At 41.6% G+C, this 26,313-nt stretch overlaps 2 protein-coding genes across 2 annotated transcripts in view; one reads left to right on the forward strand and one right to left on the reverse strand.

The window, feature by feature from the left end:
- The window catches only part of LOC104952067 (dedicator of cytokinesis protein 2-like), a 21,669-nt gene extending 11,101 nt beyond the window's left edge, over window positions 1-10,568 (forward strand). Inside the window, exons 4-5 of the mRNA XM_010778822.1 lie at window positions 4,278-4,420; window positions 10,461-10,568. Coding sequence (XP_010777124.1) covers window positions 4,278-4,420; window positions 10,461-10,568 — 251 coding nt within the window. The remainder of the gene's footprint in view (window positions 1-4,277; window positions 4,421-10,460) is intronic.
- Window positions 10,569-11,617: 1,049 nt separating this feature from the next.
- insyn2b (inhibitory synaptic factor family member 2B) lies at window positions 11,618-22,636 on the reverse strand. Its single transcript, XM_010778821.1, has 3 exons — window positions 20,740-22,636; window positions 18,255-18,329; window positions 11,618-12,772 (listed from the first exon to the last, which is right to left on the reverse strand). Exons 1-3 carry the CDS (start codon window positions 22,299-22,301, stop codon window positions 12,589-12,591), a joined length of 1,821 nt encoding a protein of 606 aa, XP_010777123.1. The 5' UTR covers window positions 22,302-22,636; the 3' UTR covers window positions 11,618-12,588.
- Window positions 22,637-26,313: the final 3,677 nt, after the last annotated feature.

Raw genomic sequence — 26,313 nt, forward strand, 5'->3', positions numbered from 1 at the left:
CCCCCCCCCATGTGTGAGTGAATGAGTGTTTTTAATTGCCGACAAAACATACAGTAAACAAACTTTAACATCATTCTTCTTTTTACATTGTCTACATATGTCAGATTTATTTTTAGTATTGTAATTTATTTTACCAGTTATTATCCTGTTGTAATTTATTTTACCAGTTATTATCCTGTTGTAAAATAATATTGTGTATTTTTCCCTACCTGAAATGCTAAGTTGCTGAGTTTTGATTGAAAAACAGGGAATGGTAATCAAGAGGAAAGCTGTGAAAAGACCCATGGTGGGATCTGCTGAGAGACAAAAACAAGATGAACAATTACAAACAGAAGCTGGAGCTGAGAAGATGGAGAGTATAATATGCATAGAGAATCAGGAAACTCAGGGAATATACACAGCAGATGATGAAAGAGAGACAAACAAGAGGGAAGAATCCACCAGGAGGAGGGAAAGGAGGATATGCTGGCAGACGCTGCAGATTGTAAGAGGAAACAACATTTGCAAGGTTTTTGCATTTAAATACTCAACAGATCTGCCAAGGCAGTCATTTTGTTATTTCAACAAATGACTGCAACATTGAAAGGGCCTCCAGCTCAAATAAGGGCAATTGTCTTCCCTGATAAACTACTCAGTCAAAAATGATAATACTTCTCAAGCTTGTTTTGACTCAGTTAAGAAAATCACTGAAATGACCTCCGGTGGCTTAAAGAGTCAAACAAACAGGAAGCCTCCATGTTTGTTTCGACCAATTTTGTTATCCGCTGTGGGGATGCATCATTTAATTTAATTTAAAGAAGAGCACTTCTTTTTGCATATCCCTTTGTTGGTTCAATCACTCACAGTTCTCCACAGAACTTGGAGTGTGCAATCAGTGCTGCAGAGAAAGTGCTCCTGGAAATGGACCTCATTTCAAATGCCCTCTTAAAGAATGACCTCGACCCTGGGACCTGCGCACACCAACGTAGCTGCTGTTCTTACAAGACTGAAAGGACCTCCTTGCAGTTCAAAGAAGTCCCTGAGAGAGCTTTGGTTCAGGCTGAAGCAGCAGATATTAACATTCCTGATGTTATTCCAAGCCAGGCGAAGTGCAGAGAAATACCTGCAAAGTGAAAGGCACGGTTCCACATCGCTGACTGAAGAGTATCAGCCGCAGAGGTGTATTACAAAGGCAGTCTGTACTTATATCATTGATCTCAGTTCATATTCAGGAGCTCCAGAGACATGATGGGAAAGGGAATGTAGCTAAAATCAAAACAGACCATTCACACCTCATCAGATCCATCAAAGTAGGATGTTGGAGATGAGCGAGTTATAATGGGTTTTTTAAAATACTTTTTCAGAGGTTTAAGAGGGGAAGCTGCTGCTGACTGAACTGAGGTGTTTTACTCTGCGTAAGAAACTTCCCAGGAGAGCAGAGGTTAAACAGAGTGTATTCGAAAAGCGTGAGAATCTAGTTGTTTTTCCATCACTATTGAAATTGGTGAAAATATATGATCTTCCAGTGTCAGCACGCTCTTTAGAAAGTTAATGAGTCAAGCAGATTGTGTCACTGTTGGTAGACAATGGAAATGCAGAAGGTTAAAGTGCATTGCATGAGTATGCCTGCTGCCTGAATATTACCAAACATTTTCTTCCTTCAGAAAATAATCACAATAAAACAGGACATAAGATTAAGTCTCAATAGTCTAGTTTTATTTATCCCTTATTTACTATCTCTTTCTTTCTCTACCTCATTTTGTTCTACCCAGGCTTCACTCTGTGTGTTTCTCAAGAGGATGAAGATAAAAATTGAGACTCATTATTCCTAACTCAAAACAAAAGATTATAACCCTAAAGAAATATAAACGCACGTTCTCTCTCGTCATTCAGTGCAAAACTAACTAGCTAGATGCCCATCTAGCCTGTACAGTATGTGTGCATTACATTAAATGTTACACTCCATTTGCAGTAATGTCACGCCTGAGGCTTGAGTAAATGGGTTCTTCCATCATCCTTGACATTTATATAGGGTCAGTGTAAACATAGTAGACCTTGAAGCCTGCTATCATTGTTATATTTTCATCAAGCCTGGCTCCTGACACAGTAAAATAAAAAACATGCGATGTTTCGTACAACAGGATACCATTTCAAACCAACCCCCCCCCTGCTATATACTCATATTTCGCTCCCCTGAACATGTTGCACCTATAAACACCAGCTGGCTTAGTTTCTTAGATCAATAGAAATAAAGAAACATGTGGCTTTGGGGTCATTTCAGCAGGGAATGAATTTGTACTCAGGTTTAGTGGTTCATCCAGCACCCAGAAGGCAGGTGGATTAATTCTCGCACACACAACACTACTGCTATAAAACATAACCTATTGTTTTCTCTATCGGAAAGGACAAAAGATGATGAGTTTCTGTTGTGATGGATTAAACAGATTTAACAGGCTCTCTTCTCAAATACAAAGCTGGCAGCCTCTGAAGCACCATCTCTACAGCCACAGAACAGGAGCCCTCTGTCTTTTTCGGTTAAAGACACATCTTTGTTTCAGGTTTTTACATTATACATAATGGTAATTATTTTTAAATTGCATGGCACTGAGATACTACTTATTTTTGTCTTCCACACTTATCGTGAATGTTGGATTTACTCTACCTGTCCAGCCCCCTCCTCTGCCTCCATTTTTCTGAGTCATGAGGGATTTTAGCGACTCATGCATCTCCCCTTCACTGTCTCTCTTAACCCTCCTTTCCTCTGTGTGTGTGTGTGTGTGTGTGTGTGTGTGTGTGTGTGTGTGTGTGTGTGTGTGTGTGTGTGTGTGTGTGTGTGTGTGTGTGTGTGTGTGTGTGTGTGTGTGTGTGTGTGTGTGTGCGTGTTGTGATGAAGGTCCACTCAGCAGGCCTATAAGCTTGGCTCAGTAAATAATGGAACTAACGAGCATAAGCCCAAATGAGCTTTTAATGGGCTCTGTCTACCTGCGGCTACAAGAGAGGAATGGGTGGAGGAGGCTAGGGGGCAGAATGATTAAAACAGAATGAGACAAGAAAGGGAGAGGTCAAGGTAGACAAATGAAAAATATAAAGGTCAGTTTTTAGCAATTACTGTTTCCTTACTTTGTACATTTGTAACTGCGTTGTTTTGGTATTGATTATTGATATCTGACCTTGAGATAAGTTACATTTGTTTAGTTTTGGATATCCCATCCCAGGTATGCCATAAAACACACATGAGCAACATTATGTGCACATTATTTAATCCTATTATTTGAATGCAAGCTCCCAGCCTTTACCTTATTATTGAATTCGCTATAAGATGAATGTATGACCCATTCAAAAAAGGGAACATATCATGAAACACTCACATTCAGTGTTTGTGGACACAAGATAGATACATGTTGGTTTCTGGAGTCATTTTTTAACCAACACACTGTAAAATAAATCCAACCAGTCATATTTTGTGGGCTGCATTGATCAGAACATTTGTTATTATTAATAAAGCCATTCAAATGTGTCTCATACACATCATTTGACTTACTCAGGTCTGCTTCTACCAGTGTCCCTTTTCCTTCCTATAACTAGAAGGCTCTGACCATACAGCATCCATAAAGAATGTATGGAGCGGTGAAGCACCATGTGAAAGTAGTATACATATAATAAATGCTCCATGTATATTAGCTTTTGATATGGATATCTTAACATAAATGACAGTTTGTTCCCACTTAAGTGTTCTCGACTTTGACGTAATGTAATGATATCATTTTTTGACGATGCTCCGCTTGTGAGATACAGTTAACACAGAGGCTAAAGAGAGATTATGATCAATCAGATAGATGGCACAGAGAAACATTTGGCCACGGCGATTGATGAGTTGTCTGTTCGGCTGACAGAGCAGCAGACATGCATGGAACTGTAAATAGACACTTGATTGATAACACCTCATTGTGCAGTCTTGGGTTACGGTTGCATTTCTTCTTCATGCTGCAGTTGCATCATTACTCAAAGTGTGCGGGCAACGCTGTCTCCAGAGGAGCCACACCAATATATGTGAGGGTCTAGGGTTGAGGTATTAAAGGGCTTTTCAGAGAGGAACTGCATAAATGTAAATCTTAAGGCTCTGACTGTTGATGTGTGTGATTAAACATCTTCAGACACTCGCATCTTTTATGGCCCTGCCTAAAAGATGTAAATAAAACATCATTCATGCAAATAGGCTGTCTAGCACTTCATTTTTCTTACAGACTTGTTTATTAAACCTGTCATTTTGAACCATCGCTGGTTTTGTTTCTTCGCAGAGTGCCGTGATGTGCTGTTACCCATGATGCTGCGGGAGTTGGGTGGGGCACTTGCCAGCATGGCTGACGGGCCTCACGATGAGAGGAGAAATAGTCTGGAGCTGCTTAACAACATTCTGGAGGTCCTCAGCCGGGACAGTGTGGTAAGACGTGGAGCTATTTAATAGTTAAGAACACATAATGGAAATGTTTACACTGCACTCTGGGTGATTGTTCGTGTTCACACCGCAGCGGAGCAGCCTCTTAGCTCCGGAATCCGGTTCATTTCGAGCACCAAAAAATTGTCCGGCTAGAGCAAAAGCACCACATATGTCACGCTTACGTCGAGGCGGGGGCAGGGGCAGGGGCGGGATCAACTCCTGAACAACAACAAGAAGCCCGTGTTTTATCCAGTTTGTACACAACGATGGAGAAACTTAACAAGCAGCAGTGGTCCACTGAAGAGACCAGCTACCTACTGGGGATCTGGTCTTCCGAAGAGGTACAGAGGAAGCTGGAGCACAATCGGCCATTGGTGTTGTTGTCAGTGTCAGCTGTGAGGGGTTTCCGCGCTGTTTGGCTTTATGAAGCAGGCACGCAAACGGTTACGTCATGACGCAAACAATGACGCAATGACGCAGCACCAGTCGGACTCTGGGCAGTGTGAAAAGAGCCGGAGCCAAACCGAAGAACCGGTTCTGAACCTGATAAGCTCTAGTACGGAGCTTGAACCGGAGTTGCGTTGGTGTGAATGAGGTATCTGAGGACATGTTGGGATCCAATTTCTTTGTTGACATTTGAATATAGTTTAGCTAGATATTATAAACTCAATCACAAATCATATTAACACCAAGTTCCTATGTGTTTCAGACTATCTCTCAACATCATTACCTCCCTCATTGTATTTCCTAACAACTTCTTTCATTTGGAGGTTTTCTGTGTAGTTTTACTCCATAGGCCGAAAGCAATCCCATTACCTCAACAGCTGTTTGGCTGAACGCTTACAGTTTCCTGAGATATTTAAATACCAATGGTCATTTGAGGTGCAACTAAAGTGCAATAAGTGGGCCGCAACAACATCGGTTTCGACTGGTTTAAACTATAAATGTGCCAATGACCACACTAATACATTCTAGATTATTACCGATGAGGCAGACCAATAAACAAACAACCTATAACTGAACTTTAAGCATTATTTGCTCTCATATAACATTAAACCTTCTTTCACAGGATTTTTATTAGTAAAGTGTTCTTGTAAAACAAGGCAGGCAAGAACTAAAAAACTTTTTCTTTATCTTTTAAGGATCACTGGATGAATGTGTAATGCCCCTGAGCTCTGTGCCTGCCCAGTGCAATTTGTCTCCTAAAGAATAAAGTAAATAGCCTTAAGCTGTTTTGTTTCCAGTCCTCCAGTTGTGCAATAGTGCAGGCCTTGACCAATTAAAATCTAATTGATTGTGCCGCATGTTAGTCTGTTGAAACACCTTTAATACTCACACAGAACAAATACATCAATGGAATCCATCTGAGGTCTTTTAAATTGCTTTTGCGAGGTATTGGCAACCTGCTGGGTTTTTTAAGTGAAGGTGTGGCTCTTCTTTCAGCTCTATTTGTCTGGAGATCTGTAATCAAGCATGAGCCGAAACAGGAGAGGAGAGGGAGAAGTACTGAATGAATGCAGTGCAATATGATGACATTAGCATGCGCCGGTTGCGGTATAACAAAAGAAAACAGGCTGTAGCTGAGATTCAAAGGGACATAACAGGTACAAACATATCAATGTAAAAACAACAATGCCAGTGAAGCTACGTCTAATGCATGCTTTATATGGCATTAGGGGAAATGTCTGCTGATAGACTACATATAAGTGTCAAGACTCTTAGCAAAACACACACTCAGAGTGAGCATTAGTTCTGATATTTATTTCTGGATTTAATTTAGTACGCATTCACACCATCTAGAGTGTGTGTTGCTAGACTGCATGGTAGAGTTTAATGAGAACCCTGACCGGCAAAACCTCTGCATTACTTCCTTTCTTTATGCTTTGCAGCATAAAGAAAGGAAGAAGGGAAATCATTAAGAAGAGGAGAAAAAGCCAGATGGATGAATAATGCCAATCAGGGAGAATGAAAAACATTGAATGGAATGGTGAGAGAGAGAGAGAGCATTAAAAGCTAAACAGACAGAGGTGAGAGGGTTTATGTCTACACTAATAAGGTGGAGGGGTTCTACAAGACAACTATGCACTGAACTAGAGAAATGACAGTCTGAAATTGGAATGGGGGTGCAAGAAAACAGGTGGAAGAAAACAACAGAAATAGAGGAAGACATGGGTGATTTGAGACTGTCTCAGTGTCTCACCTTCTGGCCCTCTATCACTTATTTTCATCCCCTCTCCTTTTGTTTTCCACCCATCTGTCTCTCTCTCTCGCTCAGGTTGTTACCTGATTAAGTTGTTGCACAACAGATGTCCCCAAACTGGGGAGAGAAGCATCAAAAAAAGCTTAGATGTAAGAGAAGATAAAACAAAAGACAGATGCTCTAGGAGAGTTTGTGTTGAATGTATAAGTCAGTCTTGTTTGTGTATGTGAGTGATAGAGGGAGGATGCAAACAGAGAGAGACAGTAAGAAATGGCTCACCCAGGCTTCCTCGTTTTTTTCTTTTACCTATCCCCAAAACGGTTATTTTCACATTATTTTGCCAGCGAAAGATAAACCAGTACAGTTTGGAATACATGAACAGAGTATCGACATCTTTGTGTTTTGCAGGAGAGGGAACGAGCATTGTGCCTCATCTCCCGTCTTCCAGCTCTGACAAACCAAAATACCTACTGTGAGCCAGAAAGAGTTAGGCTTATTTGGGATCAACAGCTGCGCCACAACCTTAGTGTGTGTGTGTTTGAGTGTGTGAGTGTGACACTGAGAGCGTGAGAGGGAAAGTTTAAGGTAGTCTCAGATGGAAATGGTATGCAAGAGGACACACTACACAGTTGTTCATCTTTCAGTGCCCTGTGGCTGAGTCAGTACATTTAGTGTGGTTTAATCTTGCCTTCATCTGGCCCTTAAAATATCATCTGCCATCAGGCCAGCACACACAGCAACACACACAGACACACAAGCAAAGTCAGTAGAAGAGAGATTGCTGTTTTAAACTTTGAACTTGAGTCTTTTTTCCCTACTTTAATTTATATTCTGACCTTTGCTTTCTGCTATTATTATTTTCTGATCAGCTCACACAAGGACATGAACAAAAAACGAATTCTGGTGAGATTATTATAACACTGTTAGCATACTATAAACAAATGTACACATACACACAAACGTACACACACACACACACACACACACACACACACACACACACACACACACACAAACACAAACACAAACACAAACACACAGACACAAAGATGCACCCTGCAGCATTATTGCTAAGATGTGCTTGGATGCAGCAGATGCCCCAGTAGTGAGTTACTGCCCTCAGGCAAGTCTGAGTCAGCTTCCATTGACCGATTCACTGTAGCATAGTGTGTGTGTGGTTGTGTGTGCAGGTTTGTATTTTTGTTCTGTGCTCTTGGATGCATCTGTCAAGGTGCATATTTTTTATGTAAAATTAGTATTTTTTGGAAAGAAGTAGTACTACAGTATTTGTATGCGTCATTAGTCCGACTTTATTTTTCTCAACTTGCCTTTTTCTTGGGTGTCAGACTATTTAAATTACTTTGTTGCCTTTTTTAAGGTGGCAAATGTCTTGAAAAAAAAAGTTGTTTTCAGTATTTTTTTAGAAATGTAAAATGTGTTATCTTATTAAAGGCTTTATTTTCATCATGCATTGACTGCTTTCTGCATATTCAATGTTAAAACAATACAGATGAATGGTGGCAATAATGTTTGGGTTACAGGACAATGGATCTCAATTATATTGCTTAACAAAATAAGGAGAAAATCTTTGACCATGGGTCATCTTATTCATAGTACAGGTGTTACCTAAAACATCTAAAGCAGGGGTCACCAACCTTTTTTAGGATGAGAGCTACATTAAAAAAATAAAACAAGTCGGGGGCTGCTTTTACTCCTCTTTTTTTGCTTTTTGCAGTGTATATATTTAGCACATTTTAGCATTATTATATGCTTACCTTGAACCTTTGTGTGCTGTTTGGGTCTGTGGGACCCTTTTTCAGCATTTACTAAAATAAAATGCATTCAATTTAATTATTTTAACCTGCTTTATTTGGGGGTGGACCCAACATCCTCTAGGGGGGTCCTCACCTACTCTAGGGGGGACCTCACATCCTCTAGGGGGGTCCTCACCTCCTCTAGGGGGGACCTCACATCCTCTAAGGGGGTCCGGGGGCATGCACCTCCGGGAAGATTTTTTTTTTTAAATGTTGAAGTTGAAAGCATCAATCTGGTCCACATGAATTTATTGATACAGCTCTCAACACTCATATGAAAGGGAGCTGTATACTTTTCAATAATCCAAACATCTTTAGAATATGATCACAACCAATAACAAATCATTTAAACTTGTTTATTCTTACCTTACCTAGTTAGCATTCTTTCTTTCTATTTATGCATATTTTACGAATCACTCCCCTTTTAAACAGTTTTTTTTTGTGCTGTCCTATAGTTACATCGGAATGATTTCTTACTTTATCTATATTAAATAGATAAAGGTGTGCTCTCCCTGGCTCTCTCGCTCTCTCTCTCTCTCTCTCTCTCTCTCCCTCTGTCTCGCTCGCTCACAGAGCTTGTGTGCTCCTCCGTGGTGATGACGGCTTGCGTTAAAAAATAATAATAAACATATTTGTAAAGTGGGGGGACACAAACGGGATTTCGAAAAGTCGGGGGACATGTCCCCTGTCCCCAGTCCCTAGTGGAAATTACGCCATGCGTGTGTGTGTGTGCGTCAAGTGCAATAAATATTGCGTAAAACTCTGGCCCTCATGTGCTGTATAGGCTGGCATGACGGCTGCTCAATGGGGCTGATGTGTTGTGTAGATTCTGCCAGAGGGAAAATCACGGTCACACTCCTTATGAAGCGGTGAGCTGCCGCTCCACGTTGCTTTTCTTCCCGACTGCAACGCTGGTCCCGCAAATCAAGCAAGAACGTGATTGGTCGATATTCATTGTGGGGGTGGGGGGGTGTTAGATAGACATAGAGTTAGATAGATATAGAGTTGTATTTTTAGTTTTGTGTATTTTTTACATTTTGAATTTGCTTGGCGAGCTATTTTTAGAACATGCACCGCGGGCGACTCACGTTGGCCCCGCGGGCGACTAAGTGCCCGCAGGGGCAACGTGTTGGCTACCCCTGATTTTAAGTAATCCCATATTATAATATTAAATGGGTATCAATTATCAATATGTTTTTGAGGTATTTGACATAAGATATCACAATATGTGAGTTTTTTCATATACCACTGCCTACTCCTTTTTATGTTTATTAGTGTTGGTTGTCAAAGCCTGCTTTTAATATGACTGACCCCTGAAATATTATCCACAATGTTTTCTTTTGCTTCATAAAACAACTAAATTGCTAGAAAAAAACCTCCCTTTCCAGCTCCAGACAGTAAGACCAACCATATGTGCCAGTTTAACAACACTTGCCATGACAAATAATTGTTATATTTCAACTAGGAGAAAGTAATTTGCCTTGGGAAAGGTTTAAGCACAGACTGTTCGATACGTCTTCTCCTCCTTGTTTGCCTCTGGGCAGATGGAGGAGAAGAAAGCTGAAAAGTGGCTTCAATGGAAAGGAAAAGGTAGGAATAGGAAAGCAGGTTTGCACAAAAAGGCCTTTGAGGTTCAAATGTCCACACTGAGGATGATTAACTGAATGTCCTGGTGAGGCCTCTTCCTAAAAAGTGAACCGACTTCTAACTTGATTCTCTTTGTTTTTTCATTTGATCTGCCAATCGTCCATTCAGAGCCCGAGTGAATCTTTTATTGTGTGTGCAAACTTGGTTATTTCTGCTGTGAGGAGAGTTCATGAGAGAGAAAAACGGCAACAAAAACAAACCAAAAGTTTCTGAGATGGATCTGATGTTATGCCTGAGAGGAAGCTCATTCAACAGAACCGGATTCTGTTCTGCAGCTGTTCTTGTTTTTGTGTGTATTAACAATATTATGGTTCCTTGTCTATACTTCTCTCTCCATCTTTCTCCAGTATTCCCGTCATTTAACTCTGCTTTTTGTTTTCAGGGTGAAACCTTTCAACATGTGCAGGACATTGTGGTGTCTCTGCTGAGGATCATCAACCGGACGGTCATCACGATGGGAAGAGAGCACGCCCTAATCGTAAGTACATAAAGGACTGCAGAACCTCCTCTCTTTTCTCACCTCTTTCAAATGTATTCATATAAAGACCATCCACTCTTGTCTGCTATATGACTTCATTTTGAAACACAAAGTATTTCAACACAATGACATTTTGTTTAAAATACACACTTTATTGTACATACAAGAGGAAGATCAGGAAGAGAGGGGGATTGTGGGAGCTCACACACTGTTGGGTTAATTAGTGAGTGTGGTTTCATCCAGTGGTCTAATTGGTGGCAAACCTGTCAGCCAGAAGCAGCTGGAGTAGGTCCTTTTAAGATTTAGTGGTTAACCTCTAAACTGCTGTGGGCTAAGCAGTGTGCAAATGGTGTGTGTTTGTGGGGAAAATAATGATGTGGGTGTGTTTCCAACAGGGATGGACGCTAGAGTAGTCTGCCAATATATAATTTATGAAAAAATACTGTATATTAACCCACACATTTTGTTATGATATACATTAAGACATGTATTGGTACAACTTAACTTTAAAATAGGATAAAGTAGCTTCACCTGATAAAAATACTGATTTGTCTGTCTATTTTGTTAAGATGTGTGTGAATGATTTTAGCATTTGGTTGCTTTATTATAGCTTAATGAACCAGATGTTTATCTTATGTGAACAAGGTCATGTTTGTTATTGAGGAATAGCTTTAAAAAAAGCGTTTTATTCTGTTCAATTCACTGGGTAACTTAGTGCATGTACTCACTGTGAAACTGCAGTCACAGTTGATGGGTGCTAAATCACATGAAACAGATTATGTCGGGCTCTCCATATGTTGCACAACAACAAAGCATTCCGCTGCATGATTTTTGCAACGTGAACTTAAGCAAAGCTTCAGAAATACACAGCTAGTCTCACAGTGATCATACAGAATGTATAGGTGCTGTATTAGCTTAGGCTTTGCAAGTATTGATACACATTTGAAACATGAGTACAGGCCAATAACTAACTGTTCTACCCCCTAGTTTGCATTGGTTCAAAATGTGTGAATGTGTGTGTGTGTGTGTGTGTGTGTGTGTGTGTGTGTGTGTGTGTGTGTGTGTGTGTGTGTGTGTGTGTGTGTGTGTGTGTGTGTGTGTGTGAAATCCTTAAAACAAGCTTGAGTTTACAACAAAACACTTCCACTTTGTCCTGGTGAGGTCAAAGGTGAGAATCAATCACTCTGTCAAACAACGCTGACAGCATTTTTTAAAGCACTTTGAAAAGGTCTATCGGCGTGCTGCCTATCACTTCTTCTCTTAATGTATTCTTAACACAGTCCACTGTGCTCTCCAAACCCTGATATCCATCCAGCGAGCTGTTTGTTTCCAGAGAGCATCATTCTGTCCCACATATGTCCTCTATAGCTGTTCAGTCGTTGCTACATTCATGTTGGCTCTCACTCCGTCCAAAGACACAGTATTCCGATTTTGTTGTTAGATTGCTTGGATCATCAAAATCATTCTGATACCAGTGCTTATAGCTGGGACTCAGAAAAGATTGATGTGGGGATTATTTCCCAGCTGTAGCGTGAATCCATCTTGGGATAAATCTGTTCATACATCTGTCCATATGCCTCACCAACCACTCAGCCAAGTGAAAAATAATACTCCTGTCTGTCATCCAAAGATTTGATGCTTCATCTCTTTTTTAATTATAATGGGAGAACAGTATCCTCACTTTGAGTCAAAATGTAATCTCATATTAGCTGCTTGAGTCCCACAGAGGGAGGGTCATGGTCTTCCTCAATAACCCTCTTGGGTATATCAGAGAACAAAGTTCAGCAGATCCCCATTTTTTCTTTCTCTACCTCGTCCTGTAGTGTATATTTTGTAGAGCTGAAGATGGATTGCTGTGGGAAAAGTGCCATTTACAGGGATGCTGCTTAAAAAAAAGCCACCACTGATTTAAATGACACTGAAACACATGTCACACCCCGGAGACCAGGAGGGGAACACTATGTTCCAAAAGTTTGAGGCCTGTAGTCTCCTGCTACACCCATATGCTTGGAAAGGTGCTTTTTCCCAGATTTTACAGCCACCAAAAACACTTCTTACGGAGCTTCTTGACACGCGCCTTGGTGCTGGGACGACTTGCGGAAGAAGGGGCTAGGGTGGGCTTGGTCAGAGTCAATGCAGGCACATCATACTCCCCATCCAGGGCCTCCATCACCCCCTGGAAGCGTCCCTCCTGCTGTCGGAAATCATGCTCCACACTGGAGAGGAGAGACAGAGAGAGCCGGAGAAGGAGGAGGAGACAGGAGAAGCAGCGGGAGCACAGTTAGAGTTTGAACTAGGGTCAGTTAAAGTCAAATTCATAAAAATAGCCAATTTATTCACAAAAGGAGATTAGATATGGGGGTGCCGAGGAGCGTATGAGCAGAGCGTTTTGACTACAGGTATAGGTGTACTCTGCAGAAAGAGAGATTAGAGAGAGGGATTGAGAAGAGGTGAGCGAAGGAGTTTTAGTGACATTAAAATGTAAAGTGGATCGTAAATTGCTGACAACATCTAAAGACAGGGGCTGTACTCACGCATAATACATTTTTATATAGAGGTGTGAAACCATGTTGTGTTCTTAACTCTGATACATGCACCTTCAGCAAACGCACACACACGCACACACACTCACATTTTCACAGAGGTCTCACTCTGCACGTATTTCCAGCCATTGTATTCTTTCGCGCTTCATGCACCGAGAGATGACAGGCTGGTGAGACGAGTGGATTGGGAAGAGAGCAGGAAAAGAGAGGAGGGAAAGGGGTCTTTTCAGAAATGGCGGAGCTAAAGAGAGGAGCATAGGGGAGAATGTTTTTTTCTTTGCTCTTCTGATGTGTTCAAAGCAGACCCTCTTGGCTTTACTTTTCTATGCTTCTATACTGTATTTCCACTGCCCGACTCTCATCTCTCTCACACTTTTCCTCTCCATCTCTCCGAAGTGGCCACAGCTGCGGGTCATAGTGTAGCCTTGGAGTTTCTTTCTCCTTTCAGTAACTTTGTTTGTGTGTGAAGGATTATGTGAGTGTGTGTCGAGTTGGATTATAGGGGAGGAGTCGCATAGGGCCCGGCATCTGAAGGTAATGAGCCACATGATGAGGCAAGGAGAGCAGAGACAACTCCCCATCCCCTCCTACCATCACACACACACACACACACACACACACACACACACACACACACACACACACACACACACACACACATATGCTCCTCCCCTGACATCCATCATGAGCTTCTTCCACAACAAGCCCCCCGGCTGAGTGTGGGGGGGAAAGGGAATGTCCATGGATTTATGGAATGAAAGAGGAAAGAAGCTGATTCTTCCTCGACGGGGGGACGCAGCGGTGGGTAAATAAAAGAAATAGCAAGCTTAATAAAAGAGGGCAGAGAGGTCCTGAAGAAAATAAATCTCAGAGGGAGGTAAAGGAGGAGAGGAGGAGGGCAGAAATGGAGGCACAGAGGGAACGAGTCATAAGGGGAAAGTAAAAGCTCTGGTGTTCGGAATATGGCTGCCATGAATAAATAATAAAGGAGATGAACTATACTTATACACAACATATATATATAAGGAAACATAAGTGGTGCACCTTTCCCACATTCACTCAATTTATAGTGGTTCTTGTTTTAGAGAGGAGGACTTTTCTTCCTCTGTCGGGTCTCTCAACCTCCCCCTCTTTAAATTCTCTCTAACTACCTCCCTCTACCCATATCTACCTCCCTTCCACCATTGTTCGACAGATTACGGCACAGTGGGAAAAGCCCCTGCTCTTAATTCGGTCTGCAAGCTGTCAGCTTCTTTGCAACTGTGTGCATGACTGGGTTAGTGTTGCTTCTAAGAACCTGTTAAATGTTTAAACCTTCTCTTTTTGTTTAAAGTGAAGGTAAGTCATGTCGGGAACGGGGTTATACTTAGGTTGTGCATGTAGTGTGTTCTGTTACTGCTGTATGAGTGGAAGCAAGTCTCAGAAGTATTTTGTCAGTGTGTTCATATATGTGTGTGTTTGAAGTGTTAAGCGTTGGGAGAAAAAAGAGGCCTGTCAAAAGTTCCTCTTGTGATACAGATTAATTAGCGCTGACAATGGCAAAACATCTTCAGGCAGCCAGCCCACATCAAAACCACTTTTTTCACCACAATTCATTAGGATGGATGGTTCAGTCCCAATTTATCCTCCGCTTATGTGTGTCTCCTTCCTATCTCTCACGCTCTTTACTGAGAATCCTCTCTGAGGGCTTGATAAGGCCTCTCATCAAACAAATTGAGCTTCTGACTTTTGTGTGTCTTTGTCACAATGGGCAACTGGAAATTGTTTCTGCATATATAATGTGTGTAAAGGAAGTTATGCTGATATATGAGAAGAAAAATTATTATGAAGCAGATACTGCATATCTGTCCAAGTCATTAACATTTTCAGAAAGCGTGAAGTATATCCGTTTCTTTGTTTGTCGGTATGTATGAGTGTGAGCATGCAAGTAAGCATGAAATGCATGCATAGACGTATCCAATAATAGCTGATTCATTTTTTTGTTGGATTAATTAGCATATGTGTATACATGATCATATTTGCAACTGTGCAAAAGTGGGAAGGTAACATCTGTGAAACTGAGAAGAGAGAAAAGAGGGATGATAATGAAGTGAGAAAAGCAACTTGCTGTTGAGATCAGGATAGCTCCAGGCCCTTGGAAAACAAGTGGTCTAAAGATATCTCAATTCAGGGCCTTGAAAGTATTTTAAAGTCTTATTTACTGTTATTACAGGATTAAAGGGTAGTTTATTTTAAAGGTAAAATAATAACATTACATAGAACAAAATAGTCCTTTAAGTCCTGTAAACAGAATGTATCTGAACAAATGTCATACATCTCTACATTTTGTTTTTCTTTCTTTCTTTTGTAGCCTTTTTAAAATTAAGTTCCATCATGTGAGGACATTTTCGAAAAACTGAAAATTGACCAGAATAATGCTTTCTTTGAGCAATCGTGTTTGTGAAATGCTACTTCAAGTGCTTTCATCTTCAGGTTATGTTCTTGTATATGAGAAAATGCACTGTGTCGAGTGGGGGAGTTGTGTCTGTTATATGTATATATGTGCTCATCTGTATGAATCTAAGGATGTATGCTTCTATTACCATGTGGCAGTCCTTTCCCCGTGGAGTTCATTACAACTAACAAGGATCCGGCTGTTTTAATTAAGATCAAGGGGAGCATAGGGTGATGAGGGAGTTGGAGGAGTGATGAGATGGAGAGATTAAATAAAGTGAGAATACAGGAGGGATGCATACATATGAGGCTTCTGGGAAGCTCATTTTTTTGAGTGAGGGAGAACTGGAGAGATAAAGGCCCGGAAAATGTTTCGTTATCCCTTGCGGCCTGCATGAAGATTTATATTTGTAAACAAGCAACATCAGTTTCAAAGCATAGTTTAGGTCGTATACATGCACACAAAACAGTTTAAGACTAAAATGAGGTTTTGATGCCAGATTATTCCAGTAACAGCAAGTAGACTTTTCCATTTCTATATATATATCTATCTTATACTATATTACTATACAAGGCAGGTGTGAACGCACCCAAGACAAGTTAATAATCTAGAGGGAGACACACCTGCCTTGTATAGTCCGGTGCGGTCATTTGGGTCGGTGTGAACACAATCCGAGACCTCTTAAGTGAACTAAACAACCGGACTCTGGTCCGCTGTAATAGGTGGTCTCGGAACGCTTGCTAGTGAACTCTGGAGCGGTTCATTGCTGGTGAATGCAGGAAGCGTAGTATTTACGTGTCACAAGAACGCGGATATCTTCAAAATCTTTAGCGAAAGAGTCTTTCAAGACATCCGCGGTTGTTTAGTTAAAGAGTGAAGCAGAATGAAGTGTTGAACATTGTCGTGTAAAGTAAAAATTCTCAGTCAGCTACATAAAAGAAACAATTTCCCCACGAGGGATTAATAAAAGTCCATCTTAAAGTAAGAACACCTGTTGTCGGTGAAACGCCCCTGCTTACTGCAGAACGTCTCTCATTATATGTGTTATAATGTTTTTTAACGGACGTTGTCTGAGTATATAATCATATGCGCGGGCCGCTAGTGTCTGTTGATCTCCAGATTAACAGCAGCATGAGAATAACCTGCCGAAAGTGCCGATGCTTCATGGCGGAGACTCCGGTAGAAATTGCCGGGATTTGCATTTTTACCCCCTTAATGTCTGACCAATGGTTGAACAGCATTTCCGTGCACATGACTTGTGTTTAAAGTTTATAGTCCGTTTGAGTTTTGCCCGTGTGAACGCAAACCGAACATTCTGAAAAATGAAACAATGAAACAAACTGTCGTCTGGTGTGCACCAGAAAACGGACTATTAGGTGTGAATGCAATGCACCCTTAATTCTACTTTTCAAAAGTAACAAAGAAAAGACAGCTTCACTGATTATTATTTTCTGCTTGGATGTTGTTCGTCAAAACCTGCCTGAGAGGTTCACCATGACTGTCGCTGTGTCTCTACACACTCACCAAGCCAAGAGTACACACTGATGTATTCCTAAATGGACCCTGGCTACTCTTTTAGCACCATGTTTCCATCCACACATTTTGATGTGGACAATTTAATTAAAAAAAGCTGGATGGAAGCACCAGCTCCAGCATAACGTTCCCCGGCAGAGCTGTCGAACACACTGCTGCAGCTGTTGGGGAGACTTTCTGCCTCCTCTGTCACCATTTTTCTTTATAAGCAACCAGCAAAGTTTCATATTAGCTCAGACAAAACAACCTGTCCGATAGCAGTACACTCTAGATATCCATCTCTGTTTCAACATTTGTTTCCAGACATTTAAACCTTTGCTGAGGACTCTTTATTTATCTGGCGGACAGAAACACACTCTCTATTTGTGGCCTCAGTTATAACCTTGGCTTTCATTGACTTGTTTTTATGGCTCATTTTCTTATTGGCTCTGAATTTCCTTTATTGTGTTATCCTATGAATATGCTAAGCAATAACTATCAGACGATTGCGACAGGCCACTTGTATATGCTACTGTCTGTTTAAACAAACATTTCCAGCTTGTGTATGCAGTGCACATAAAGAGCGTGGGAGTGGGATGCAGGTGATTAGAGCGTTGGCATGTGACAGATGGAAGGATGTACAGAGAAAACCGGTTTGATTGAAAGTTAGAGATGAAAGAAAGATAGCTTGAGCATGGGATGAAAATATGGAGTGATTTACATAATGAAAAGGGATGGTAGGATTAAACTACTGTATGCGGTATCAGATAAGGATGCAGCTCTGTAAACTGCATAGGATCCGAGAATGCAATTACTTATTTAGGCCACACACACGAGGGACCACGGAAACAGGAAAGATGCATCACTTAGGTGCTGAATTAATTTGCCTATTTGCACAGAACATAATTGTGTGCCTAAATAACTTTAAGAGCATCCTCGGCTAATAGGGCTTGGATTAATTTCACTATTGTTGAATGGGTTCACACACTGTTTCATATAATAGAGATATATGGTATGAGAAGTACAATTATCAGAGACTGAGAAAAGGGCAGAGGCAGCAGGATACCGAGACGAAAGACGAGAAGATACAATAAAAGATGTTCTGAATAAGTAATTCATTACAAATGGAAAAACTGAAAGAAATCAAGGTGACAAAAGGCATGTAGTTGTTTGGGTTGTGTAAAGCCGTTAGCTCATTATGCCGGTTACCTGTAGATGATGCAGGCTGTCTTTTGGCAGGTGGGGCAGTTGTTAATGTCCTGGCCAGTTCTGTATGAGCTGCGCCTGCAGAAACAACACGTGTAAAGCAGGGAACAAATGCCTTTTTTTACTACTGATAATTAGTTTTTATTTCACTAATAATAACAAGGATCAGGTTTTGTTGTTTGGAAAGAAAAATGAAAGAAATTAATAATTTTGAACTAACAACAGGCTCTGATTTTCATACTGAAAGAAGTATCATTCCCTCTACTGCTGTTGTTACCATTGGTATTAGTCTCTCCCACATCAGTTGTGTTCTCTGGGGATTCTGAACGGACACAAAATAGCTTGTGATGTTTTGTTGCACCCGAACAGTATTCAGGACGTCACCTGAAGACCCTCGTGGGTTGACTGCTTGGCATTCCAGGCAGATAAATAAAACACCAAGCGTTGTGTTCAATGGCTGTGTGGGTTGGTTAGTTGCAAGCCAATCATTAGATGATATCAATATCATAAACAGTGTTCAGTGACAATTATCGTTTTTTTTATAAATACCAATTTTAAAAAAATGTTGTTTATTTCAAAGAAAACATGCTAACACATTCAAACTGTGTTATCCAGGTTGAACAAGACTACAGAGCTTGTTAGGAAATAAAGTCGGATAAAAAGATCTGATAAGCTCTTGCCGACTGCCATTTAATTAAAAGGCTTCTTTTTGGATTGGAAAAGTTGGCTGCCCCTTTACTGAACTGTGTCGACGAGGGAGTGGCTGATTTATTTTGACAAAATAGTCATTTTAATTACATGGGGTTAGACCTTGTGACTGGCATCATTCCCCCCCCTACAATGCCAGCAAGACAAGACAAGTATTTTCTGCGGGAGAGAAAGAAAAACACGGAGCTGAGCACAGCCTCTTAGCTCAGCCGACACTTTTATCACAGCAGCCCACTTAGAGTGCTTTCATTCCTGGCAGTGCATCAGATGCATGCAGACCCTCTTACTCGCTGGTTCTCTTACTTTTCTGCGTCTCTTTTTTCTCTCAATTGCGTTCTCTTTCTGTCTCTCCTTTTCTCTCCTGTCTGCACCTTTTAACCCCTACTCTCACACTCTTAGTATCAGTCATGAGCAGGCACACACTCACACACTTTGAAGAATATGAATACATATTCTTACGCAGTTGCTCACACAGGCCAGGACAGCATGTACTGTACACCGAGTTTACAAGACCTGGTGTGCGGCTCAAACTGCATTTCTAAAAGGTAATCTGATAGGGATTAGTCTGAAGCAAGAGACATCTGGTAACCCTGAACAGAAAGAAGAAGGCTGAAAACATGAGTAAAGATTAAAAACACTTAAAGAGGAAGTCTAGGTGGACGAAGACAGATCTTTATAGAGAAGATGACACACAAGTGGAAGGAATTGGTTTAAGGTTGTTTTGGAGGAGGAGAATAATAAATACGCAGGATGGATTAGGAAGAAGTAGTTTGCAAGTTAGGATGGGAGAAAGACACATAGAATAAACTACACTGACAGTAAAGGTGAAATGAAGAGAAGAGAATAGAGAAAGAAAACAGAGTGAAAGCTGACACTTGACAGCAGGGCAGAGTGATGGACAGGTTGTCAGGGCCGATAGAAAGGTGTAAGGGAAATAAAGTGATTCATAGTTTTTTGGTAGCAGGCCTGATGCATATGTGGAGAAAGATAAACAGAAAAAGGTGGTAATTAATAATGAAGGAAAGAGAGGTGCAAGGGCAGAGGTATAGAAAAAGGATGAATAGCTTGAAGCAGGTTCAAGAGCCTCGAAGAAAGGGAAGGGCTTTGATTAAAATGAAGTGACTACGGAAAGCAAACTGGGATTTATGACATGGAGAGAAACAAAGGATGTGGAGCAGGAGAGTTAAAATAATTAGCAGAAGAGAGAGAGAGAAAGAAAGACATGATTAGTTTGCTTTGTCTCTCAGGGACCCTTACCTTGGGGAGCTTATATACCTTTACCCTAAAGGTATATAAGATGAAGGGACAGAGAAATTATCTGATAGCGTTGAACACAGACAGGTATCGTATATCCTTTTAGAATTGGATCACACACACACGCACACGCACACGCACACGCACACGCACACACACACGCACACGCACACGCACACACACACAATCACACGACAACCATTCTCCACTGGCCTGACATTTGAAATCTATTACACAGACTTGAAAGCCTGTCGGTGTATATTGCCATAGAAACTCAAGTATACTCTCTTCTCAGTCTTGCGCACTCCCTTGACACCATCTCTTCTTTCTCTCACCCTCTTACTGAAACAATATTGGAAGGAATATTCCTCAATTTTTCGCTATTTGTCTTGGTCCCTAACCCTCTTGTTTTGTGACATTTCACACAAAATCTTCCACTTCTCCTTCTCCTTTTCTTGTTATAGCCTTCTATCCCCTCTACCTCTTATTCTCTCCCAATTCACCCCCGGTAACTCCCTTCTCTCACCCTTCGCTGAGGGCCTTGCTCTTCTCCAGGTCTTGTATGACGTTGAGAAGCACCTTGATCTTCTCCTGATTCGACTGTAGGTTCTCTTCCACACTATGCAGCTGGCTCTCCAGCCCGCGGGGGGGCTTCCCTGTGGTTTTATCCAACAACCCTCCGGGAGCTCCATTACATTGTGCTTTCAAATGAGTCGTACAAGGCAGAGTGTGGTCCTCAAATGATTTGCTCTTCTGTTTTGTGTAGTCCTTGAGTTTCATCTCTTCCTTAGATGTTGTTTGTTTGGGAGTTTTTGGGGTCCCCTGGGTGCTTTTGGTTTGCGCAATGGGTGTGGCTGGTTTAGAACAGGTGGGTTTCGAGTTTTTGCGTGGAGTGTCTGTACATTTTAAGTCACTGTAAAGGGAAGGAGCTGGATGTGTAGCAGTGATACAGACTGATGTGTGTTGGTGCGTGTGTTCATCAGTGTGCTGGATTTTAGCCGAGTCATACTTGTGTTTGACAGATGATTGTGGCTCTGTTGCCTCAGCAGATGGTGTGTGTGGTCGTTGTGTATGTGCGGTAGCTGTAGTTCTGTCTGTGTTGTTGTTGTTCACTTGTGTGTCAGTTGTTTGCGTGGCGGAGTCCTTGTAATGCGTAAAGTCTGCAGAATGTGGCCTTGTCTGCTGCTTCGACTGGTTTTTGTTCTGTGTGTGTGATGTGTGGTTGGAATGTGAGCTGTGTGTTTTTGGTATAGTGTGAGACAGCTGTGGTACTTGAGAAGTCTTTAGTGATGTATGTCGGGGGGTGTTTGCTGTGTTTTTGGTGTAAGACAGAGAGTCCAGGGCAGGCTCTTTTCTTGCTTGGTTGGGAGCAACGGACGGTTTCCGTGGCGGATTAGGTAAAGTCTGGCTGGCTGATATTTGATTGACAGCCTTCCTGCGACATGCTCCTGTGCACGGTGTAATCTGTGATCGTCTCCGCCCACATGCCCCACACATGTTGGGTGGGGAAGTCGGCATCACTCGACAGGGCCGCGGCGGGGTGGCGTGCACGGTCGTACCAACACACCCCGTCTTCAAAGCCGAGCGTTGGCCCTCCCCTCGTAGAGACTGCACCCTCCTCCTCTCCCGAGCCGGCTCCTTACATTCTGTGGCGTCAGTGCAGACCCCTCCCACTGCGTCAGAGGCGACCACACTGCCATTTGTATACCGAGCTGTCCTTTTATCTTTAGTGTCCTTGGGGTTTGTTCGTATATTTTTTATCTGGCAGTAAACTCCGCTGCCCGACCCCTGTGACCCCATGTCTTCCTGTGTCAGGGTGTTAATCTCGTTCTGAGAAGTGTCCTTTGACACTAGCAGACTGTTGCTGTCACTTCTGAGATCTCCCCATGTCGTTGTTTTGTCCATTGACATGGATTGCGGGCGATGTGAGTTGTTTGGTTGGCTGCCGTGACGTTTGATGGAGGAAAGAGTCCGCAGCCCGGGAGATGTTTGCACCCCGACACTGCACAGCGGCCCCCATCTCCCCCCTGCCAGGGGAACCCCCAGCGCAGGCACCGGATTGGTTGGGTCAGCCACTCTCCTGCCCATACTCCCCCGCAGGTCGGCTCAGCCCCCTGGGGAGCTGAGCGGGATGGAGTCAAGCAGTGACATCGGCCAGCGTCAGCAGGATTATGTCCAATAAAAAACAGGGAATGTGTCCAACATTTGTTTACCCAAATGAATTTGTGTGTTTGTGAGGCAGCGGGAGAGAGTTTGTAAGTCGAAGCTGAAGACAGGAATCCAATAACCAATAAGGCTTTAAACCCTCAATGTCCTTTCATTAATGACCGCCTTACTAGATTAGCTACTCCTGATTGGACATCACTGTCAAGGCTTTCCTCAGTTTCTAAGCAGCGACCCGCAGATGGGGAGTTGGAAGGATTCTCTGTGCATTGCGAGTTTGATCTGGAGAGAGAAAGGAAAAGAGAGGCAGTAAATGAGAGAAACCACAGAAAGGAGGGAAACAGGGAAAAAATGTGAGATTGGCAAGAAGACACAGATATTAGGCACGTAAAGCACCATATAAAGGCTTCAACCTCGACTGAATGCACACACTGACCAGATCGATAGAACTCTATCAACCTCTTATTAGACTAGCAGGTAGGTGGCAGTTAGGGAGGCAAAACACTAAATCTCAGCAAGCCGTTCCTCTCCAGGGAGCAGAAATAGGGTATCTTGAGGGTAATAGCTTATATATCTATATATAAGTGAACCCCACACTACCATAGCAAGTCAAAAGTATTTGATTTAGGGACTTCACATATTGTATTTTTGTACATGAAGACACTGTGTGACAACTTTCATATGAGGTTATGTATGCCTCCGGCTGCAGTATGTAAACCCATGATGCATCATTCCTTGACATCTCTCAAAGTTGCATTTGGAAATCTATCTGATGAGTTCGGTATGAAACTACCATATTGTTACTACTCATCATCCTGTTTGTCAGTGCGGTTGAATGTTGCTTAAACCTTAGCCGAATATATGTGGATGTATTGGTCAATGGTTTGTTAGGAAGAATGATTTAAATTTGTTGCTATATTATTTTTAAATTTTATCTTTAATATTATTGGTAAAACTTTGAATTTCAAAAAGGGAGCAAAATCAGCCATTTTACTTGAATAACTTGAAATCACTTGAGAATTGACCCAGAATACTTGAATGTTGCACTGTGACACTATGATTAGCTGATGAAATTAGGGCAATACATCAACATTTTCCTCTGGAGGAAATTGGGTCATTGCAGCAGTACACATTGCCTGGATACATAGAAGAACAAAAAGTAAATGTACTGTAAGAGAGCAAATAAAGTTTGTTTAGATATACTGTATTTAGGAGTATGAAAAACAAGATGGAGCAGAATTTGTCAGTGATTAAAACGTATCAAATCACCTAACCACACCTATTAAGCTCTTTTTTTTAAATGTAGGTGTTTGGCAGTTATCTTACACGATTGTTTTGTGAGTTCAAATTGTCCGCACACAATGCAAGCATCAATATATTTTAGACGTGTTGTGGACCCAGGTCAGACATTTCAGCCGCTTTCTTTCTATCCACCTAATGTCAATTTAAATCAGACCCCTGCCCAACTCGGGAAGCCAGTATGCTGAATGTGGTTGCTTTCCAACAAATGTCTTTTTAGGCAAATAACAAGAAAACCAGAAACTATAATTTGTGCATGAAATTGAGTCCGATGCATCAATCAATCAATCAGCAGACAGAACTCTTCTTTGTTTCTCCATCAATATGTCGTTTTCTTTTGCCCCTATCTTCACCACAGTGTCTTCCTCTCATTGCAGTCAGTGTGTGATGGTAACATAGCTGGCATACGAACAAACACACAGAGGAAGGGATTATTTCATGCCAGCTGGTGCAACATTGCAGCACAGATCCTTGTGTTCTAGGGTCGAGGTTGGAGCGGTGCAATATTATTCAAAATAAATAAATTATGGCCTTGTTGTTTACAAAACCATTCAATAGAAGTTCAATTTTATTCCCGTTGCTGTTCCCAGTTAACTGAATAGAAACAGAATTTACATTAATAATAAGGAATAGAAATTAAATATATGTTTCTACAGTATTAACAGACTTACATTTACAAATACAATCATACACTTACATACAACCGTGCATACAATAAAAATGCCACAAAACATAAAAACACAACAAACACAAGACATCAGGCAAGCGTCTTTTTTTGTCAATTCTAATGTGTAGTGTAAAGTGTGACCGCTGTAGGCAGGGTTTCTGATTTCTGCATTGGACGAGTGTAAGACTGTTGCAGCTCTCTAGTAGTCTGGGTATTTCTGCTCTTGTTTGTGAGAGCAAAGCATTGAGTGGCTGTTTCATCAACATCCAATATTTCTTTGACCAGCTGAATGGCTGCCTGTCTCCTCCTGCTCCGAGGAGATAGGATGTGCGGTGGGGGGTGCAGCCTCTGGAGAGGATCCTGAGTGCCCCTCTTTGCATCGTCTCCAAGAGTGCAGCTTGGTGTGTGTTGCATCCCATCAGGAGGACACTGGTTATAATGTTTAAAGTCTAAGTTTGTGGTCAGTAAAAATGACAAAAAAAAAAGATTATTCATTAAGCGTTTTGTTTGAACCGCCAAGGAAGATGTCAGATTCATGTTCGGGGGTTTTCAGAGTTTTAGTCATTAGCCCTGTAGCGGTTACAAAATATGTTCTCTTGTGGACTCATTCTGCCTGGGATGTACCTGACTGCTGATATAATAGTTCATATGTATTCAGGATTAAAGTTATGCACACATTCACTCAAAGTAACGCTCTGTGTGACATATATCTTCTCATGTTGAAGCTGGATGTCACATGCTGTTTTGTCAGTATGAGCAGAATAGAAATGGGCATTTTAGCCCTTTCCACTGACAGCCAGTGTAATTATTATTGCAGCCTTTCTGGAATTTCAGTTTTCATTTATTATCATTAAATATGAAAACTGAGTGAATATAGTTTATTATGCTGGTGGTCTGCCCATGGGGCTGCAGTATTGGATTGGGAATAATTTAATTTTAGACAGTTCTCAGTCTGTATCCCTACTGTATGAACCTCTCTTCATGTTAGCTGGGACAACAGTTTGTGTGTGTGTCACATAGCCCTGTGCACTTAGTGCTCCTGACAAAGTTCCCGGGACACAATGGTGCTCGAGATCTTCACTGACAGCTTGCGGAGCATCCAAATATAAGCACTTTACATAAGGCACTATAGATCAAAGGACTTTCTGCTTCAGTGACATATTGCTGCTATTTTTATGAACATCTTGACAGTGTGTTAGTAGCAAGAAAGTCTATATTGCTTTAAAGCTAGGAAGGGGTCACATTATGTCTGAAAGTCTAGACTGTTTAGGATTTGTTGCCAGGGTAACTGTGGTAAAAAAGTTTCCTGCAATGGGCCACAGAGGCCCTTACCCAGAGTTCACCCATCCTTTCAGGTATGCAATTATAATTTTCCTACCTTTTCTCCCTCTCTCATTGGGGTATAAATGTGGCATCCTCGGTGCCTTCTGCATGTGTTTGTGTGTGTGTGTGTGTGTGTGTGTGTTTGTTTTTGGTAGTGTGTGTCTGTGGGAAATATATTTGCAAAGCATGACCCTCAGCCACCAGGTGGATGAGAAATGGACTGAGATGTGTTTTCGTATAATGATGATATTTTTCCTGAGAAAACAGTAACGGAGAGAGAGAGAGAGAGATGCAAAGCAATTTGAGAGAGCAAACCATGTGCATGTTTATGTGAAGGCAAGGGTGAAGATTCCAGATGTGCCCGCATATGTACAAGTGTGCATTTTTGAGTGTGTATGTGTTTTTGCCCTGGAAATCAAGTCAATTTCACTGCAGTTAATTTCCAGGCATTTGTTTTGCATGTTTTTTTTATTTCACCAGAAGCCAAGCCAGACACCAGAGCACCTGCTGCAGCAAACTTCCTCTCTCCGCTTGCTGTTCCTGCCTATTTGTGTGTGTGTGTGTGTGTGTGTGTGTGTGTGTGTGTGTGTGTGTGTGTGTGTGTGTGTGTGTGTGTGTGTGTGTGTGTGTGTGTATGTGTGTGTGTGT

The sequence above is a fragment of the Notothenia coriiceps genome, unplaced genomic scaffold (assembly GCF_000735185.1).
Source record: "Notothenia coriiceps isolate Sejong01 unplaced genomic scaffold, NC01 NC01_scaffold00019485, whole genome shotgun sequence".
NCBI classification, from domain to species: Eukaryota; Metazoa; Chordata; class Actinopteri; order Perciformes; family Nototheniidae; genus Notothenia; species Notothenia coriiceps.

Bases quoted from the DNA above. Each gene is read 5' to 3' on its own strand.
- insyn2b (XM_010778821.1), bottom strand. From the start codon at position 22,301: ATGGGCAGGAGAGTGGCTGACCCAACCAATCCGGTGCCTGCGCTGGGG. The intron at 18,330-20,739 runs GTGAGAGAAGGG...TTGTTTCTGCAG, and splicing joins AGCAAGGCCCTCAGCGAAGG to GCGCAGCTCATACAGAACTG. The intron at 12,773-18,254 runs GTAACCGGCATA...TCTCCTCTCCAG, and splicing joins ACAGCCTGCATCATCTACAG to TGTGGAGCATGATTTCCGAC.